This window comes from Gobius niger, assembly GCF_951799975.1.
Source record: "Gobius niger genome assembly, chromosome: 5".
Classification (NCBI taxonomy): Eukaryota; Metazoa; Chordata; class Actinopteri; order Gobiiformes; family Gobiidae; genus Gobius; species Gobius niger.
The window spans coordinates 15,628,779-15,650,336 of NC_136856.1; the positions used below are offsets into that span (position 1 = coordinate 15,628,779).

Sequence of the window (21,558 nt, forward strand, 5' to 3'; positions counted from 1 at the left end):
GCCGTGAAATCCTTACACTGGTCTATACCTTCAGCTCTGGACACTTCTCCAATGTTTACGATGAATGAAAATGTATAACCTGAAAAAATAGTGAGAAATTATTCACTCAAATATGTCCCTTCAAAAACAAAAGTAATATCGGCGTGAGCTCTATGTAGACAAATAAAACATTAAGACAGCTTGGTCAAAATTGTTAGACTTACTTTTATAATAAACAGAATAGTGATGTCTTATTTTCCCGACTCCTACGTTTCCTGGTGTTTATGTGCTTAAAATAGTGAGTTCAATTTCTAAAATAAATGTAACATCTCATGTCAGTGTTTGGTGTGTTGCTCATTTTTATTTCAAACACTGAAGCGTGGCCTTCGACCATCATTTATTACAGTATATCTGTAGGCTCACATCTTTTGTGTCACAGATAATGTGGCTCTAGTGGTCAGTGAGTTAAATTATGTGCTAAACGTGGGCACTGCAGGTTTGGGCTGGAAATACCGTCCGTTTCTCATCTCCAAATTAGACTCTTGGGCCTTCGAGAGCTGCGCGCACTTTCCTCTATATTCCACACGGGGCGCTGCAACTCATTCAACTCCGGGACACTTTGCTGGACGGGATGCATCCGAAGTTGCTGAAGTAAAATGAGTCTAAAAACCACATGGCGCGGGAAATTAGGGCTTGCTGTTTGATTTGACTGCGTTTTTTTTACGAATTAACAGGCTTTCAGTGTGCCTGTCAGTCACTCATGCCTGCATAATGTTTCACCTCCAGGCAGCGGCAGTTGGTGCGAAATACACTTGTCAGAGGATGGGGGCGAGAGAGGCGCGGGCTCAGGGGCTAGAGTTGAGTGAAAGTGTCTAAGGGAGGAGAGAGAGCACCGGGAGGAGGAGAGGAAGACTCTCAGCCACAGAGTGAGACGGAGAGAGAGCGAGGGGAGGAGAGCTCCGTCGCTCCCCGTGCACTTGGCAGTCTAGTTGCGGGCTGCTGTGCTGTTGCTGTCGTGGCGTGGCTGGTCGCGCCAGGCGGGGAACTTCACCACACTGGAGCCCGGAGTCCCACTCTCTCACCTGCGCAGTTCGGAGCTGCCATGGGTCTCTCGCCTGGATTTACAGTCCTAATTCTTCTACCGGCCTTTCTGCTGCGCACCAGCGGCCTTTACATCGCCAGTAGCGTTGGTAAGAAACGTGCTCACTGTTTACGTTCTTCTCGTTATCTCACTCCCTATCTGCGAGTCTCTATTGCATGGAAAAACACTGCCTGGCATTTGTGCTGCACAACTTCTATGTCCTCCTCCTACTCTGATGTTGTTAAAGAGACTTTTCTGGGCTGTTTCAGTGTGTTTTGAGTGTCAAAGACACGAGGTGCGCCGCCTCTTCCTGTCAGATTTTGCGGGGAAGTAGGCTGACATTATCTGTCGCAGATATCGATCTGTCACTGGACGCTTGAGTCGGATGTCAGCATATTGATCACACTATTATCCAATCACTCCGGCGACACAGAGTAACACAAAACGAAGATCTTGTTTATTACTAAACAAACTTCAGTTTTAATCGGGACGGAATAATGCGCGCGGTCCAAGGGCACCTGGACACCTCTGGGCTCTTGTGACTCCGTTAAGTGGCTTTGCAGTGTGTGGGCGCGAGGTGCACATCTCAGGTCGCCTCCAAATGATGCGTCTGTGTTGTCACACAGTGACACGTGAACATTCCCCATATTAAACATGCAATTGCGTGGTGTTTATGTCAAAGAATTTAAATGAAAGGTGTTTAAGAGAGTAAAATTTACAGCGGAATTTATTTGGATAAGTTGCCCTGGGAGTTTTACCATTGTGAGCTATAGACATAATCTTCTAAAGGAATATTTTCTCTCGAGCTCACAGCGAGAAAACAGCGTGAGAAAGCCGCAATTAGCGCCTTGATCCTGTGCTGGCTTTCCTGTTGACGGAGGAAGGGCACAGAAGGTGTCAGGAGCGCAGCGCGCTCTGCTGAGGCTGCCGTTTCCAAACGCGCAGTGCGCCGCAGAAGCCAGCACCAGGGTCGCCTCTGGGATCCTGGGTGGGGCTGAATGTGCATATGTGTGTAAAGGTTATTCTTGCCCAGAGTTCAAGTATTTGTTTCATGGTGTGGAATGTGGAAACATGGGTTAAGCATGAAACAATTCCACACAATGTCTGACATTCCAATCCACTCCTTATGTTTTGCTCCATCCTTTAACTTCACTGTTTATAAATGATGGTTTTCCTTTCTGTAACATGTGGTTTCTGCAATTTCTTCATATGTAGCCATCATTATGTTGTACTCTTGTGTGCCATTTCATTCTCCCCTTAACCTGCTCCCTGTCCTGCCTGTGCTGTCCCCAGACTCCCTGCAGCACGTCCTGGGGGAGTATGGACTGGTGAGGCCCATGAGTGTGGATGCAGAAGGCCGCTTCCTGTCTCATGCCGTGTCAGCTGAGCACCTGGCAGGAGGGCAGCCCCGTAGGCGCTGGAGGAGGGAGGTACGAGCAGGCAATTATGAGTGGGAAGGACCAAACGAAGAGGAAGACCAGGAGTCCGCCGCACAACAAGAAAAGCTTTACTACAATGTCACCGTCTTCGGCCGGGAGTTCCACCTGCGCCTGCGCCACAACACCAGGCTGGTGGCCCCCGGAGCCAAGATGGAGTGGCACGATGACAGCGACAGCATTCGGCACACAGAGGCACTGCAAGACGAGTGCCTGTACGTGGGGGACGTCACCGACACACCCGGCGCCACTGTGGCCATCAGCAACTGTGATGGACTGGTGAGTGACCGCTGACATGCACTTCTAATCAGTTTTGAGTCGAGTCGGTTCGTGGCTGTAGTCATAAAAGAGAGGAGCGGCTCACATGTTTGTTGATTGGGGTCTATTCTATTCATATTCTGCATTTTGACTTTCACACCAAGGCCTCTTCTTGGTCTGCTGTCTGTAGTAACTTTAAATATGAAATAAAAGTGAAAGAGCTCATCGAAGGAACATCTACCTAGTGAATTTATGTAGTCAATTTGTTACTGCACTGACAGTAAATGCCTTTACAATGGGAACTCAAGTGGTTTGTACTGTGTGCTACAGTAAAATATGGTTGGATGATTGCACGACAGTTGCAGCTTGAATTGTAAATGCTGTTAATAGAGCAGACATAATGAATCGAGAGAAAGCAAGAGAAATTGCAAACAGTTGGTGAATGGCTGTCGAGAATAAAGAGAAGTGAGACTGTGTGAAGGATCTTGACGAGAACTGCTGTGAGGAGAACATGCTAAAACAGAGATGAAGTGAAAGGGACAAGTTACAAGACAGACAGCAAATATCATTCAAACTAACATGCAGTCTATGACATTGGAGAAGGAGTTCCTCTATTAGGGACTGTGTTCATTAGTCAGCCAGATTGGCCCACCGCTGGAGCTGAGTAGCAGCAACTGGATCCGTTTAGGATTGAGGACGCTGGGGACTGAGGGAGCAGCTGAGAGAGCAGGCAGGGAGCCAGCACAGCACAGGCCTGACATGCCCACTTAGGCTGACACCAGCCAGAGGCGTCAGGGCTGTGCTCAGTCAGCCTGAAGACACTGGTCATCTCAACTGACGGAGCCGTATAGCAATATGGGGCTGCTTCTATTTTCATTGTCAATATTCCAAACACCGCAAATACAGTGTTTGACCGAAACTAAATGACCAACCAATATGTGGGGTAATCTTAACTGTAGTGTGGGGAAAGTGAGCAGTGGTGGTTTGCAGAAATGTAAACTACTCTGCCAGTGTGTTTCCAGAGCTTGATAAATCATACACATTGCTAGTTGAAAAAATACATTGTATTTTAATTCTCTAAATAGCAAAGAACTGAATACCAAGTGGTTGTGCTGCTGCAAACCTGAAACCTGCACCTGCCTGTGGATGAAGCACTTTTCACCATGATTTGTTTCAAAACTTCAGAAAAAGTTTGACCAAAGTCACATTCGCTTTGTAGTCGTCAATAATAGGCAGCACATTGGTACAGAGGTTAGCGCTTTCCACTCACAACAGGAAGATTCTGCTTTCGATTCCGGGCCGTGTGGGCTCAGTCTGTGTCTGCATAGGTTTCCCCTCGGTGCTCCAGTTTCCCGGCCACTAAAACATGTATAATAGGGTCCTCTCTGGGACCAGGAATCCCCTGAGAAAAAGATTGTGAATCCCAGTGGGACTTTCCTGGATGAATAAAGGTAAATATAGTTTGGTTTCAATGCACACGCTGAGATAGTCAATTATGGAACAGACCAACACGCACACATGTTAAATGAAAAGCTAGTTTTGAGTTCAAAACATGCTAAGAAATAAAATAAAATTGGGATATAAATTACTGAAAATATTTTTGTGTTTTTAAAAAATGTTCATATACCCTATGGGTCAAAAGATTGGGGTCACCCAGGCCAGTTCTATAGCTTCTCTATTCAGCAGTTTTCAGCAGTGCTAGCATAATTGCACAAGGGTTTTGTAATCATCAATTACCCATGAACACAATTAGCTCAGCCTGTCACAATAATTATTATACCTATTAATCATTCCATAAATGACAGATAAACGTAACATTTTTGGGTTCAATATATATTGTCAGTACATTTATTTACATTTTTTCCTAATTCTTTATCCAGTCTTTTTTTTATATTTGAACAATTGCACAGACGTACATTGTGCTTCATTGAGTTTGCTCGTGTGTTATTAAAGATATGTTAATAAGGACTTTTAGAACAAGAGAATACTGAGATTTCCCTTTAGTTTCAGTGCCGAGGGGTCCTCAATAATATCGTCTATCGCGATACTTTCCTGCCTCAATATAATCGAACTTCAAATTTTGTTATCGTGACAGGCCTACGATTAGCTAACACATTGTACCATTAGAGCACTGGAGCGATGGAGCTAGAAATGCGCCTCTGCACATGTGTAAGTATTCCATTAAAAATCACCCGTTTCCAGCTAGAATAGGCATTCACAACATTATCAATGTCTAGACTGTATTTATGATTCATTTAATGTTGTCCTCATTGAAAAAGGCAGTGCTTTTCTTTCAAAAATAAGGACATTTTAAGTGACCCCAAACTTTTAAGAGAAAGTGTATATATAGTAATATATATATAGTACATTATGATTAGATCTGCAATTCATGTTTTAAAGTGAAGATTCAGTTCACTATGTAGATTGACTAGGCCCAGTAGAATAACTTATGAATATGAAATATGATAACTGTTAACTGTTACCACATACATTTCAGAACATGCATAGAGACTGCGTAAATGTGTGAGCTACGGGGTTTGCAGGTTTTATACATAATCCGAGTACTCTGTGGTTTGCAAATCACAATGCACTGCTTAAGACAAACGCAGCCTTTAGATTTGCAACCACTGAAATTGCAATTTGGATTTGATTGCGGTAAATGTGCAGAATAACTTCAGTATCATCGTCTCGCCACAACTAGCAACCTCTGTCTAGCTCTGAGCGACAGGGCAGCAAAATACACTTTATAGGGTTAAAGTAAAGAAAAAAAGTCTAAAATGCTGTTGTAAAAAAAAAAAAAAAAAAGTCAGTGTAGTGTAGTGAAAAGGGCACAGGGAGTAGATGTTGGGAAGAACAAATGGCCATAATAAATAGAAAGGAGGAGAGGGAGGAGAGTGCACAGGGGAGTAGGGAAATCTCTTGGTGTGGATAAATGACCTTTGCAGGGAATTGGATTTGTGTAAAAGACGCTGGGATCAGCTGGTTAGCTCTGTGGCAGCTGGGGAGAAGCGAGGCCCAGCACAGCGAGGAGAACTTTGTGCTTGGTGCTTGGTACAACATGAAATCTTAACACAGCTGCTTCTAATTGTTTGGTGCTCTTCGGCTGCAAGGGGACACTCTTCAACAAACTCCAAAAAAATAACGGGAGAACAACACAAATTAGGGCTGCACAGTGGATCAAAATTGGATCACAATTTGTTGGGTGCAACTAGAAATATCCTAGAAAGGCTCCACTCGGCCTGGGACTGATGCTGGTCATTCTTCTTCTACATTTAGACGATGCAAAGGCTTTTCCTGCAAAGACACGTTACATAGTTAGTGTTGAGAATGGCTTTATGAAAAATTTCTTGTGTGTGTTGCATCGCTTTTACTGGAAGAACATGCTGTAAATGTCGAAAGTGTCCAGGTCAAACATATATAAAGCTGTCTGAGGGATGTGGAGACGGGGCTGTGTTTGTGGTGGTGTAGGTGTGAGGTCAGGTGCGTTTGGGTTTGTTTTGGGGAAAGGAGGAATGTGCCATGTAAGCAGCATTTCCTCTCGTAGTGGGCACGTACTCTGAACAGTCAAGTGAAGAACTGTAAAAAGAAAAAGAAAGGATTTTTAACAAAGTTTTGGCCCTCATTTTTATTAATTTTTCATCCTGTTTTGACAGAATTTGATGAAAAACCTAATGTGTGTAAAATATCACAATAATATTGTCATCCTAATATTCAATAATATCTCTTTTGTGTTTCTTATATTTACCGCCCTATTTTTCCCCCAAAAAACTCTGCAGCCTGCCCTCATAAAAGAATGTTAAAGATGAAATAAAATGTTTCACAGCTGCTCAGAATGAACAAAATTATTGGCCTTGAAATAAAGCTGAAGGTTTGATAGAGGGCTATAAACGCCGTTGTTTAAAACCGGGAGATAATTTAATTTAATGGTATGCAAGTTAAGTTTGAATGTTTTGGCTCTGAATAAGTGGATTTATTGATGAAAGCATAATGTTTAAATAATCAGTACAAGGGGAATAATGTTGATTAATCATCATAATTAAAGTAATTGCCACGCAGGCGCTGGTGTTGTAGCCCAGTCACACACACACACACACACACACGCAATCTTGTACTTCTTTCTTAGTGAGGACACTCATAGGCATAATGTATTACCCAGACCCTAACCCTAAGGTCAAGGCCCCGAACCCTAACATTAATCCTAACCCTAAACGTAGCCAAAACCCAATTCTAACCCTAACCCTAAAACCACATCCTGACCCTCAAACAGTCCTTCAAACAAGTGAGGACCACCCAAAATGTCCTCACTTTACAAAAATGTCCTCACTCTGTTGGTTAAAAACTGAAACTGGTCCTCACAAAGTTGTAAGTACAAGAACACACGCACGCACGCACGCACACACACACACACACACACACACACAGACACCCGCACACACACACACACACACACACACACACACACACACACACACAAACACACACACACACACACACACAAACACACACACACACACACACACACACACACACACACACACACACACACACAGTCAGCGCTCACTGGGAGGCTTCCAGTTTGGTAATTTAGCGCAGCTCCCAAAATAATTCGTTTTGGCAAATGGTGGGCGGCCTCAGGTTACCGTGGGAACACAGGGTCACATGGGTCTCAGTCAGGACACAGATGAGAAGAGAGCGGACTATAACACGCAGGGGCTCCGTTTCCTGTCATCTCGCGTTTTGGGCCAAAAACAGCTGCAGCCACACCTGGGCCACGTAAAGAGACACATGTGGCCACACCTGCACAGCCCCAGGAAGAGATTAGATTGCATTCTAACAACTCTATTTTTTAATATAGAGCACAGGATTTTGTCGTCAAATAGGCTCAGTTATCTGGGATTATTGGCACATTCCATGATTATAAACTAATGTATCATTTATCATTCACACAAACGTATTTAGAGAATACAATGTTACATGTATTTACCTCTACTTTTTTGTAGATTGTTTTCTTAATGCTCACTTTATGGACAATGTTTGCCTGTATCTACTAAAATTTCAGATTTCTACTGTAATGTTAAATTTAAAGCAGTTCTAATAAGTAACTTGTTTACCTTAATAAATCCTTTGTGTTAATGAGATGATTGGGGCGTCTTTCATCTCCCCCTGGTGTCTCTGGCCAGAAAACCACAATTGCAACTTCGCTGCCTACGGATCGGAGGCCCCGATACACGCTAATAGGATCACGAAGAAGAAGCGGGCAAAGCTAACTGCGGGCTAGCACCACTTAAACAGTATGTTTAAACAGTAAGAAAATAATCTCCATTGTGTATTTGGATGTACAATATCCCTCTCTCCCTTTGTCTTTTCTATCAGCCTAGTATTTACTCTCACGGACAATTAATGAGTAAAAAACATGCTACGACACCTGCAGTGGCGCTTGTGGCCTCTAGGGGCAAGAGTTACTTAGTACTGCTTTAAAACATTCCCATCTCCCTGTGTTTGGAAAGAATGTGTAAATCTCAGTCAGAGGGAAGACCTCAGTGATTTTCAAAACGGATATTGCGACAAATACTGTGTTAACAATTTGTGCCGTGCTGACAGGAAAAAGGTCATGTGACCAACACCCATCCATAGGCCCCGCCCTCCATCTGAAAGAATGTAGTGATCGCAGGCTATCCAAATATGAGAAAAGTTTTCACACCATTCGCATCTCGCTATGCGCTACAAAGCCACTTCTGCTATTGTCTGCACCTCTTGGCCTTTATCTCATTCTCTGTCTCATGTTTCATGGCCAGCAGCGGCGGCAGGAAGTAGGAGAGCTCACCTAATGATGGTATTAAAAGAGTCAAGAAAATGACAGAGAAAGAGGAAGAATGTGGCAGACAGCTTTTGGCTCCCAACACCCACAGACTCGGCAGAGACAGTGGTTCTTTTGCGAGAGCCTTTGTCTGTTTTTAGCTGCTGCTCCCAGCGCTGATCAGAAAGTGGTGTCGAGGGTGTTACCCGCTGTCAATGCTAAAATGTAAGACAGTGACAATATTTTACACGTGCAGGTGTTTTTACTGCTGGAATAATAAGGCAGTGACAGTGGCAGGTGCAGCGCGTTGTTGTATGCTGTAGTTGTGTGTCTCTGAGCATCAGTGTGTTCATGTGTGTTATTAGTGCACAGTGGGGAGGCAGCAGTCTTATTTTAGCACCTACAGTGAGCAGAGATGCTAAAGCTGTGACAGTTTTCTGTGGCTTGAAGGTAACCCTGCTTAATAAAACTGACCTGAAGGTCTCACAATAGTGCGTCTACTCCACTAATCACCTGCTTACTGGATGCAAGGAATGTCTTATGGCTTTTGCAAAGACTCCAAATTATTTAGAAATTACAGTACAATATGAGTCATAAACAGCGTCTTCATGGAGTCTTCTTATGTTTAAACCGGCTAAGCTTGTTGTTAACAAACATATAAGATGTGATTCTGTTAGTTTTGCAGTTCATATTTCAATCCTCGCTCAGATGTTCCTAGATGTCTTTTTCATGTCAACTTTGAACTGAATCTTGATTTTAAACATGAATGGCAAATTGAATTGCAATGCCAGAAAAAAAAAAAGTAGTCAGATTTGATTTCAAATTGGCCCTCCTGGAATTCCTTTCTGACGTGTCCATTGATCCCGGCGTGTAACTAGCACAGTAGCAGTAGTTGGCAGGATGATTTAAACGGTGGAATCCTCGTAAAAGCTGTTCCACTTTTTAGTAAACATTCTACGATACACAAAGTCCCACATAGGTGTTTTTGCACTGAACAGTTAATGGGGACAGCCTCTGAAACGCCCCAGTCCCTCCTCAGTCAGGGGAACCCCTCGGCTCATGTTCACACTGCACAACAAAGGAGGAGCCCCACACATCGGAGATTAAAGCAGGTTTTTGATCAATGTTTAAATGTAATTGGCAAATGCAGTACTTCACATATTACATTCGCCTCTTGTTACGTAACCACATCAGCACAGAGTTCCTGGTCTGACAAGAAAGTACCCCCAGGGTATAGTCAGTCCCTCCAAAAGCGTCCCAGGAAATCGAATCTTTGGAAAGACGCAAAAGTGGGGCTGGAAGTTAAAGAGCACCAAGAACGCCTATAGTTCCACTACAATATTAGCCTGTCATCCAGACTAATCTCCGATGTTTATTCATTAATAAACAGGAGACTAGTCTGGCGACCCTGTCGTAGAAAAGCTACTGCTGGAGGCGGGACTAATGTGGGACAACCGAAGCGCATAGCAGCCAATGAGAACATAGCGGATGTGACGACAGAAACAGCGACAAGAAAGTTGTATCATTCGGACATTAACAATGGCGCTCCTGCCACACGGAGTTCAGGAAATGACTTCTGTCGTTTATGTCAGAAAAACTTCAGAATACAAGCATACCGGAGCATTACGTGAAGTGGTTGCTTGTGTTGAAAAACTACAAAACAAAGGCGCAACAACGTGACGCCCATTCAGGGAGCTGCTCTGATTGGTCGGTAGGCTCCATATCGCTGCGTCACTTCCTTTGAAAGCGCGCAATGGAGTGTTGCCAGACCCTCTTCTGTAAAGAAGCGGAGTCTGGTTGGCGAGACTACTACAATATCATGTTAGCCGGTTTTAGTAGTACATTTAGTCGTAACTCAGTGCAATGAGTGCTTATTTCAGGTGCAAAACAAGGAATATAGGCCCATTGTTATTTTGCTATTGGGCCTCAATTCTATAAAATGTACTATTTTCAATCAACAACGGTTTCAACATAGAGTTTTAATTGATTGTATTCATCCCGCCCTAATGTCCTGCAAACCCCCTATAGGATCTCCATCTCCACTGGGAACCTCTGTATTCGTACACTGCAAAACGTAATCTAGAAATTCTTAAAAATGTTTTGAAATGAGTATATTTGTCCTTGATTAGACGAGCTAAGTAAATAAATGTGCCAGTGGAATCAGTATTTTTACACTACACTACATTTAACTGAACAGTTCCCTGACCTGACTGTTATGATGAAATATTCTTTATTATTTACAATTTTTTTTACATGATCTCCTCGACTCACTTCTTGTTTCCTCATGCGCTAAAACCTTGTAGACCCTATGCTCTCCACAAATGAAGTGGCAGTGCTCGTTGTCGTTCAGTCATATATGCACATGTGTTGGACGTGAGCGTGTCATCGCGGAGGTTAATGATGCAGAGATCGAACAGTAATAACTACAAACCGTGTAAACCCGGCAGCGCTGGACACTTCGGCCCTGCCTCTCCACTCTGTCATTACTCCGCATTAGCAGTGAACAGAGAAGGCAGCCGCACACCCATCCATCCATCCATCCATCCATCCGGAGCGGCTGCAGCGAGGCCCGGTCAGGCGTGGCGCTCTCTAGACCCGCGGCGTGTTATTTCATCGCGGGTCAGACGATAAGCAGCTCTCCTCCGTAATCAGCTCGAATTGATACGATGACATCAATTACAGAACAACGCACAGCTGTTATTGACCCTGGCCTCTCTCCACGTAGAAGAGGCTTTGTGTGTGCAGAGAGGGGAGGGAGGGGGGGGTGAATAAAAGGATGTGAGGATGAGTGGTGTTGGGAACCGCGGGGCCGGAGGGAGGGCCAGGTGCAGAGATCAGACTGCTGAGGCATGAATGGAGATACGGAGGGCGAATAGTATCTGATTGCAGGTTCCACCCCGCAGTGTAGCTCAACTCAAACACACAATTACCGAATCTAGGGCTATTATCAGAGAGAGAGCGCGGGAGAGTGGGGCAGACAGCGAGCGGGGCCCATTCGGAGGAGCGCGGCGGAGAAAAGAAGTGCTTTTACCAGAGCTGTGATTACTGCCGCTCACTCAGTGCACTTAACCAGCCCCCGCGCCGCTCTCCGCTCCCCTCTGTCATTCACAAAGCACCGCTGCGCAGCTGATTGTTTTGAGTGGCGGAAATAACAGGATTCACCCAAGAAAATTGCTCAGTGGAACCCCGATAATGACAGGGGAACACCTCACTGACGTAATGGCGGCTCATTTCTCACTTTTATCCAATCTGAAGCACGTAGGGCTGTGTCATCTGCTGTGTGTCTATATTCCTGCAATAACAGTGAGCAACGGTGAAGCCTGCCGGTGCATACTGTTAGTGTGTCCTCAGGCAAGGCACTTCACCAACTGTCAGTGTAGCTGGTGTGGGAGGGGTGAGAATACGGTGCAGCGGATCGACATTTGGTTACAAACATTTGCCCGGACCCAACTACAAAGATCAATATCAACTTATAATAGGTCGCGTTCATGTTATAGAATTGTATTTCAGTTGGAGGGCAAGTGCCATAGGAACTGTTTTTGAAAGAAAATGTTGAAATGTTTTCCCTGATCATTGTTTGAAAGTGACTGCGTTCACAAACCTGACATTTTATTCTTGTGGCTGAAAGTCCTTTCTCCTGGCCAACATCATGCACATGTTTTTGCATGTTCTCACCACTTTTAGACGCCTTTATGAGGGAATAATTACACCATAGTTCATATAGAAGAGATCACTTTGGACTTTGTGACAGTTTTTGTTTTGTGTGAATTGGCCCAGGAATGACAGAGAAATAGGCAATAAACTAAGACTAGAAATCTGCATTTTTAAAGTTACCATAGTTACCACCATATCATTTTCAGCTGCCCTCCACCTCAACTTTAAACTATAGGCTCTTTAGAAGGTTGTGATGTCACGTGAACACAACCTGTAGAAACATTTTGCAGTTATAATATGTCTTATCAAAATACAGCATTTCGTCACAAACTTTCCTCTGTGCTCATGCTGACTTAAAAAAAAAACTATCAAAACAAATCCATCTGCAGTCATTTTTGGAAAGGCTCACGGCTCACTAAAAATAGTGACACACGAGACTGTTGATAGACATGGTAGACTGCTGCTGATTTGGCTATTAGTTTCTCACCAATGACACAACAAGAATGATTTCAAGTTTACAGAGAAATGCAGTGGAGTTGTGTGTCGATTTAGCTTTACGTGAAATCGACGTGTTAACAAGCACAAAGGGCAGTTCTTTGGCCGTTGTGCTGCTTTTTTTTAGTCAATAGGCGTAAAAGAAGTGCCAGAGGAATGAAGTACTTGTCTCATTAAATTCCAGTCATAAAGCAATATATATAGAATATCCTTGTTCTACAGAGTAAATTGAACAAATGTAAAATACCAATTAGACAAATAGATTTTATTCTTGGCCTGTGTGCTCTGCTGTCACTCACTCTCCAGCTGAGCGTTCCTCCTGGACCCAGAGCTGAGGAGATCGATGTGAGCTGCATCAGCACTTCTCCTACTAACTGGCCTCTGTGGGACAGGACATTTACCCCTGCCATATACCCCCTATCCCATACCGACCCGTCCTGACTGCTATACCTGCCATACACAGACACCTTTTGCTTTACCAGTGTGGTATTAGCACAAATATATATTTAAATAGATATGACCTTACTGCCCTTAACCATCTGGTGAGCGGTGAATTTAATGTTTAGGTTTTCCATGACTGAACCCTCTGCTTTTATCCAGGCTTGATACTGGCATAACACGTACACTGGATAACTTTTAACACCAAATAATGCAATTTGTTTCAAAGTTGGAAGAACTTTTTATGGCCTCAAGCATCTGTGATGTTTCCCTAATAATAGATTTTGGAGGTCGCTATGCTTTGAAAACAGACATTTCGACCTGGTGATGTAATCGGTCCTATTTGTTCTTCACTGCCGTTTGTAGTGTTTACACATTTTTTAATGGGAGCTTGTCTGTCTATGTGCGCTTCTCTCTTTCTGCAGTTTCTCTGGGTGCGGGCAGCAGGAGAGCTTAAGCGGCAAGAATCACACCTCACAACAGAAATTCACACTTCCTCATCTTACTAAGACTGCCTGTTTTTGTTTTGTCGAAGAGAAAAGCAGAAAATAATCACTATTCCTGTTACAGTGTTTTATATTTGGGGCTTTTGCCAGTGCACAAGTGCGGTGGGAATTGTTAGTGTACCAGCATATGTAATATCTTATATAATAATATATTGTATTCTAATAACTGGCTGTGTGTGGGCTGGAGTGAAGCAGCAGAAACAAAGAAACACATCTAGTGCTTTGATCACTGTGACTGATCATCTGCCAGAGTGTACAAGAGAAGCTTTGGATACTGACTGCAATTATATAATCCTGTTCGCCAAGATGTAATGGAGACTTTCAGATGACCTTGTCCGCAAACAGCACTTTGTAAGATTGAGGAGCGGTGGAAGGTGCAGTACAGTTTGTGAGCTCTAAATCAGGGACAGAAGCAGCATCTTCATCTTTTCAGCTGTTATCGTCCTTGAGCAGGAGTCCTCTGCTGCTGCAAGGTACAATTATGAAGCAGCCGTGACCTTTGGCCTCACTACTAAGAATTACAGAATCAATAAGTGTAACCCATCTTCATCGGGAGTTGTTTACAAGTCGAGTGCATGGAGCCCTGCTTTGTCAGGATAGTTATGCACTGATCAGCCATAACATTACGACCACTGAACGCTTGACTGAGTGTATTCTACACAGAGTAAAGAGCTTATGTTACCGACCACTCCGCTGGTCACGGAGATGTCTCTGCAACGTCCCCTGGAGATATGACAAGTCTCATGGTTGTCTTGGTGAAAACGGAGAGGGTCGATTTCACCTTTTCAAGTCTATGCAGCTGAATTAATTTTCATGGACTCTGCACAGTCTCTCACAGTTGTGGCGACGTCGCAGAGAAGTCATAGAGACATCTCCGCAACTGAGAATACGTCTCAGAGACATCACTGCGACTTAGCTGTCACGTTGTCTGGAGATGTCTCCCAGATGTTGTGGAAACATCTTCAAGACGTCATTTGGTGAGCGAGCAAGCAATCTGAGTCGCGGAGAGGTCACTGCCGCGACGTCACGGCGACGTCTCCGGTAAGATAGGCCCTTAAGAGTTGAAGTTCAATATATTGAGGCAGGAAAGTATCGCGATAAACAATATTATTGAGGACTAGTTGATGGCAAATTTCAGTATTCTCTTGCTCTAAAAAACACAACATATCTTGATTAACACATGAGTTACAAACTCAATGAAACACAATGTACTTCTGTGCATTTGTTCAAATATTAATGTACTGACGATATATACAGTATGAGCCCAAAAATGTTGTGTTTATCTGTCATTTATTGAATGATAAATCAATGTAATAATTATTGTGACCACAGAGTCCACTCTTGTGGTGTGATTGAAAACTGTTCAGTGGTTCCAACAATATTTTTGTGCGATCTTTGATCGAAGGTGCCAGGTGTCCCACACACCCCATTGAGTGGTATGTGAGTGTCAGATAGATGTGCACAAATCTAACATATCAGCAGTTTTATGCATCCTGATCTTGGGAACGCATGTCTCCTTTCATTGCATCTGTTTGCATTTAGGCCAGTTCATCTTTTGAATTGCTGTAAGATTTCCATTATCATTCAAACTCTGTTAGGCTGTAGTTTCTTCACATTTCTGCAGTGTTTTGTACATATTAAATAGCTTTCAGTATCACAATTACAAACATATTGTTGTTCATGTCTATGGTGTAAAGTCACTTCTCACACCTCACCTCCTTATCTGTTAGATCACACCATTATCTTATCTGTGTCCAGATCTTAAACGGTGCACAGTGGATCCTCTTCGGTCCTCTGGCACACATGGACTGCTCGCTTAAAGCAGCCATGACTGACAGCTTCACTCTGAGCACAAAGGAGGATGATTTTTCTCTCACGGGCTAATCCCTCGCCTCTCTCCTGCTGCACACATTGACACTCAGACACAGACATGCCATGGATACGCCACTCATTGTCAGGTTGTGCTCTTTTGCCACACTTCCTTTCTAATCCTCTCTCAGCCTTTTGACACACACACACACACACGCACGCACGCACACACACTCACACACACACACACACACACATGCACGCACACATGCACAGACACGCACACAAACGCACGGATACACACATGCGCACGAGTCTCCAGATCAAAGTAAGTCATGGGACACTTTTGTTGAAGTAAAAAGCAACAGATAAACATACACAGTATATAATCAGGATCTTTGTTTGAGTTTGACAAGCATTCTTGCCCAGTGTCTGTTAAATGCACACCTCACTTTGTCTCTTTCTTCAGCTGAACAAAGTGAAAAAGCAAAACAAAACAGAAAGCAAGATGCAGGACAGCTGTGATGGCAAATCAAGTTCGGATTTGTCTTGAATCGTTTTTGTAAAACTCAAATTAAAACCTTAAAACTGAAAAAGTTTAGACAGCAGTACCTGTATAATTTGGAGTTTGGAGCTCGACTGGCCAGATGGTCTGTATTGTACATTACGATACAACTGTGTGGCTCTTTGGCGGGCCGATATCCTGCCCATACAGTATAGTGCTTTAGAAAAATGACACAGTACAGCGAAGTGATATTTCTTGACTTTGGTGGTTTGTTGCTTGTGGTGTATTGTTTTAATATCTCTTAATTATTGTCATTAATAATCACCGCTACTTGTGTTTGTCAATATCACAAGCTCACCCCTAACTACTCCGGAGTAGTTTGTGATCCAAACTCTGCAAACCCTGTCAGTTTATATGTCACACAGTCATGAACTCAAAACCACCAATCGTCTTGCCGCGCTTTCTTCAGTGCTCTGTTATTTCTCGCAGAGCCGTGTAGTGTGGAGGCCAGCGGGATGCTCCTTTCCTTTCTGCTCTAGTTGCCGGTTGTCTGCTGGTCTAGGGGCACGAGGCGGGTGTGGCTGCCCGTGACTTTGATGCGCTGTGACAGGGCGCTCCTCTCTGTCCTTTTTGCCGGTGCATGACAGCGTGAAGCAGCCCCCCCCCCCCCCCCCCCCCCCTCCATCCCTCCCTCCCCCTTCTACTCGTCCGTCCCGAGCCTTCCCTGAGCACACGACATCTCCAGGTGTGTCTCGCCGCTTGTCACAATGCGCCTCGCGTCCGCTCCCCTCCCTGTTTGCGTGTCCGAGGCTCTGTTTGTGTGCATGTGTGGCTATCTCCCCGTGTCATCTTAACCTTTCCTGTTATTTTGACTGCAGGATATTTGCGGCCAAGGCGTTAGTTGGCAGATCATTGAAAGGAGAAACTAATCGCTTCTGTGTTGGCCAAAACGAATGAACCGGAGGGGACGAAAAGACAAAACAAACTCGCGCTTTTGTTGGCGTTTCTGCTGTTTACGTCACTCAAACATGTGTGTTATGAGGATTGTGTGATGTCTTATAAATGTGTACGTCATGAACACGGCAGGTTTCTGGGCATTGAATCAATTTTAAATCTGAATCAACTTTGATCAATCTCATTTACCGTCACAGGGATTGTTGATCATCACGTCCACAGCCGATTCTGGTTGGAGTAAATTGAAATCTTTTTTGTGTAATTAATGCTTCTGGAGTGAACAGTATTCATAAACCATCCCTACGTTTATTAGTGTATATACTGTATATGCTGTCCTGGTGCAGAAATAAAATGTATTACAATTAATTAAATCTCTTCATGCAGCAGCCGATAACTCAAAAGTCAAGCCTCTGCCATTGTGAAAATATGATCTCTTAGGCGTTTTTACAAGGTATTTACAAATTATGCAATGTATTTATTCAAATGATTTGTGCTTTTATAATGATACTGATATTTGGAGCGCTCACATGAAATTTCTGAGTTAGAGTTTATCAAACCAGAATCTCCAGCTTTTGCACACTGGCACATTTATCAGACATTGCTCAGCCGAATGTTTTGAGCAAAGAACGCTGTTTTTCCAGAGGCGGAGTGCTGGGCCTCAGGGTCATATCGGATAGGGCCATTACCGTCGCTCATTCTCTATAACTGAAGGTCTCTCCATAATAGGGAAGCAGCCGTAATATTGGTTTTATGGTCCATTTACGAAGATTAAGGTCCAACAAATGTATAAGCAATAAGTTCAATCCTGTTACGATCCTTCCATCTGTTAACTGGACCATTATCCTATTTCTGGGATACAAATGTTAGTGTTTCATAGTGTCGTATGACTCAACACAGAAGCTTCTAAAATTGTTGTTTCTTCCAAATGTTTCGTGGGATTCTGTATTAGTCACACACCGACTGTAATAGTCTTGTAGTAGTGTTACAACTGCCACTTCCACATTTACAACTAAATCAACCCAAGTGCAATAATAAGTATTTTTAGAGAAAAAGGTTCTATTCACATTTTCACATTGAATTTGAACTTTAAAAACATTGTGTGTTTCTTTAACCCATGCGTAATGGCCAACAATCACGGAGTAAATTACAGCTTTTCCTTTCCCGTTTTACCTGATATATACTATGATATAATCAAGGTGTAGAGCTCCTTTCATACCGGTAGGCAATTCAAAGTGCTTTCCAATGGTAAAACAAAACATCAAAAAGTCACAGCTATAACAATAAAAAGAAAAGGACAATTAAAACCATGACATGTGGACAAATCAAACAGTTAAAAACCAAGCGATAAAATGTGTTTTTAATTTAGTTTCAAAATGGCAAGGGAGCTTAATATTAATAAAATAATAGTAAAATAAAAAACAGTATTATAATTAGTAAGTATTTTACGTCTTAAAAGTGACCAAATCTGGATAAAGGCCCACTTTAGTTGCAGAGCTTTGCCCTTGTCTGTTGCATCCATCTATTTCTCTTTTGTCCTCCCCGTGTCTTTTCCTGGGGCACACGGTGGAGGTCATTGCCCTGACTGAGCCACAAGCTGTTGTTCCCTACCTCTACCTGCAAATAACGGTCAGCGTGCGCAGTTTATCATGTTACGGATCTCGGCATGGGAAAGACCACACACCCAGCTGATCCAGGGCTGAAGGGAGGATCACTGAATTGGACCCTGACAACACATCGCGCAGTAGTTTGAATTCTGGATCATGCAGCTAAACTAATATCTATATAATCACATAGTGGAAGATAGTGATAAAGATGTGCTTGAGATTATTACCAAATGCATGCAAAAGGCACATTACCCACTTTTAACACAAATGAACTATTATAAGGAAACAGGTGACATTAGTGGCATGGTAGTGCAGCGGTTAGTGCTCTCGCTTCACAGCTAGAAGGTCCGGGTTCAATTCCCACCTGCACAGGGCCTTTCTGTGTGGAGTTTGCATGTTCTCCCCGTGTCTGCGTAGGTTTCCTCCGGGCACTCCGGTTTCCCCTACCACTAAAAAACATGTACAATAGGCCAGGATGAATGATGTGTGTGAGTGAATGGTGGTGGTCAGAGGGTCCGTTGGCGCAGACGTGTGTAGTCGCGAAAGCGCCTCTGAAAGTCTCCCTCAGGGGAAACTGAAGCTACAAACGTAGCTTTCCACCACCGAGTATGGAGTGAATGTACAACTGTCTCATGTAAAGCGCTTTGTGACTATATGTCTGTGAAAGGCGCTATATAAATAAAGATCTTCTTCTTCTTCTTCTTCTTCTTCTTAAATCTTTATCTTTGAAGCAGTACTAAGTAACTTGTTTACCTTAATAAATCCTTTTCATGGTCCTTCTGGGGTTCATGTAAGTGTTAATGGGATGATTGGGGGGACTTTCATCTCCCCCTGGAGAGGCGCATTGAGTTGCCTTGTGTACGAAATGCGCGGTATAAATAAAGTTGCCTTGCCTTGCCTTGGTGTCTCTGTCCAGAAAACCACCCTTGCAACTTTCCCTGCACCAGGTTGGAGGCGCAATACACACTAATGGAATCACAAAGAAGAAACTAACAGGCTAACAGGCAAAGCTAGCTGTAGGTTAACGCCACACACATTGTGGCACAATGTACAACATCCCTCTCTCCCTTTGTCTTTTCTGTCAGTGTAGTATTTACTCTCACGGACAATTATTGAGTAAAAAAAATTCAATTCAATTTATGTTCCAAATCCAGATTCAGTTCACTGTGTGCATTTGTAACTTGCTCAGGGGCATTAGAATGTGAGAGAAGACTGCTAATACAAGAATCACACAGAAATGTTGTTTTATTTTATTACAGATTCTGACAACTTTTAATCATAATAAGACCTCACAGAGACCAGATAAGTGTGTGTTTGATTCAATTGCGAGTCACTGTTGCAGCCGTAATGCAGAGGGGCATCCAACACGCTATTCTCTTTAAGGCCTTGAATCATTTAGTTAAAGCATATACGCTCATATTTACCTGCACTTAAAATTGACCTCTAGTATGTTTACGCATATTTCTCCACGGAAGATTCTTGTTTATTTACACATCTGTCCTGCACATGAGGCTGTCTTTCCCTTGATGAAGCTCATTTCTCCATGTCTTCAGGAGGAGGGGGGCGGAGAGCAGGGGCTTGTGGGTAATTTGGTTAGGGGAGGAAACTATGAGAGATGGCAGCGAGGGAGGCAGGCCTTTTGACAAGACCATTGCCCTGTGATGTATAATGCCAATAGAAGTGGCATAAGAAATACACAAACAGGTAGTGGTTGCACGCAAATTGAAGCTTTCTCTCTCGGGCAGACGGAAAAGGCGTGTGGGCTGTCACTGTTGAGGCGTCTGCTTGATCTGAGGTGAAGTATTGCATGGGATGGAATAATGCAGGGGGGGGGGGCTCTGTGCAGAAAGCCCTCTTCCGCAAGAGCTTAAGTCATTTCCTTTGTAAATGATGGTTTGAGTGGCTTTTGCCGAAGTGCACCCAGACAAAACGGGGCCTGATTTGCTGGCAGACGGCGTGATTGTGTTGACTGGGTTTGGAGGCCTTGGTAATTGGGGCCAATAGAGGAGCGCGGTGTTTCCCTGTGGATGAAATCTGTGCTGTGTGGCTCAGACAGGTGTGAATTGCTGCCTGCGCTGTATATATACGCGCGGCAAAAAAAAAAAACGGCGAGTGCGCATGTGTGTGGGCTTATCTGTGTGTCTACTACTCCGCCGACAGTGTTTACGCCGGCACAGACACATATTTATTTGTTTAAAAGTGCCGGGATTCCCCTGTGATTGTCAAGCCTGATAGCTCGCCTCGTCTTTTATCTTACTGCTGCCGGTGCATGGGGACTCTCTCTCTCTCTCTCTCTCTTTCTCTCTTTTTCTCTCGGGAGGCCGGGTGTAATCGTCATACATGTGTGGTGATCCCATCTGTGATTTACACTGGTGCAGGAGTGAATAATGCAGGGCTCTGTGTCTCGAAAGATGTGTTGAATTTACAAAAAAGAAAATCCCAGTGCATCAGATGTTGCGGCGGAGATGCAGCGTGGATGTGTCAGTGTATTAATTGGCACTCATAAATGAATGCAGTGCACCATATCGTCATGTATGTGTTCGCGCTCACACGAGTACCGCCCAGGGCTACGTCCCTCGGCTTTATTCCTCATTCCTCCGCGGTCTGCTCTGAAACAGGTGAAGGCCTTGAAACGCAGGAGGCATCGGCGTTATTTCGCACACATGCTAATTCTGAACAAGTCAGTGGATTGTTAATCGTCTGATAAAGGCGCTCAATCATTTGATGGGACAAACTGAATCGAAATCCATTGAAATATACAAGCCTTATTTTTTTTTTACAAGGCCGCCAGTCTGTGAGAGATTTCAAAGATGTGTAGTTGAATAATGTTTATGAAGGTCTTGCTGGATCATTTTCAACAAAATAATCAAAACCTTAATTGTACAGCAGTAGATATAGCTGTCATTGTCATATCAATACCATGGTCCATTAGATCTGAGGCGTCCAAACTCTTTTCATCGAGGGCCCCATTTTTGTACACAGCATGGAGGGCCACAGAAATGTGTAAATGCTTTAATAAGACAGCTATGGGCAGGATGGGCA

General features: G+C 43.6%; 1 protein-coding gene across 1 annotated transcript in view; it reads left to right on the forward strand.

Moving 5' to 3' along the window:
• The first annotated feature begins 814 nt into the window (after nucleotides 1-814).
• LOC306963051 (A disintegrin and metalloproteinase with thrombospondin motifs 2-like) overlaps nucleotides 815-21,558 on the forward strand; it is a 118,322-nt gene continuing 97,578 nt past the window's right edge. Inside the window, exons 1-2 of the mRNA XM_079556490.1 lie at nucleotides 815-1,169; nucleotides 2,354-2,775. Coding sequence (XP_079412616.1) covers nucleotides 1,082-1,169; nucleotides 2,354-2,775 — 510 coding nt within the window. The 5' untranslated portion in view covers nucleotides 815-1,081. The remainder of the gene's footprint in view (nucleotides 1,170-2,353; nucleotides 2,776-21,558) is intronic.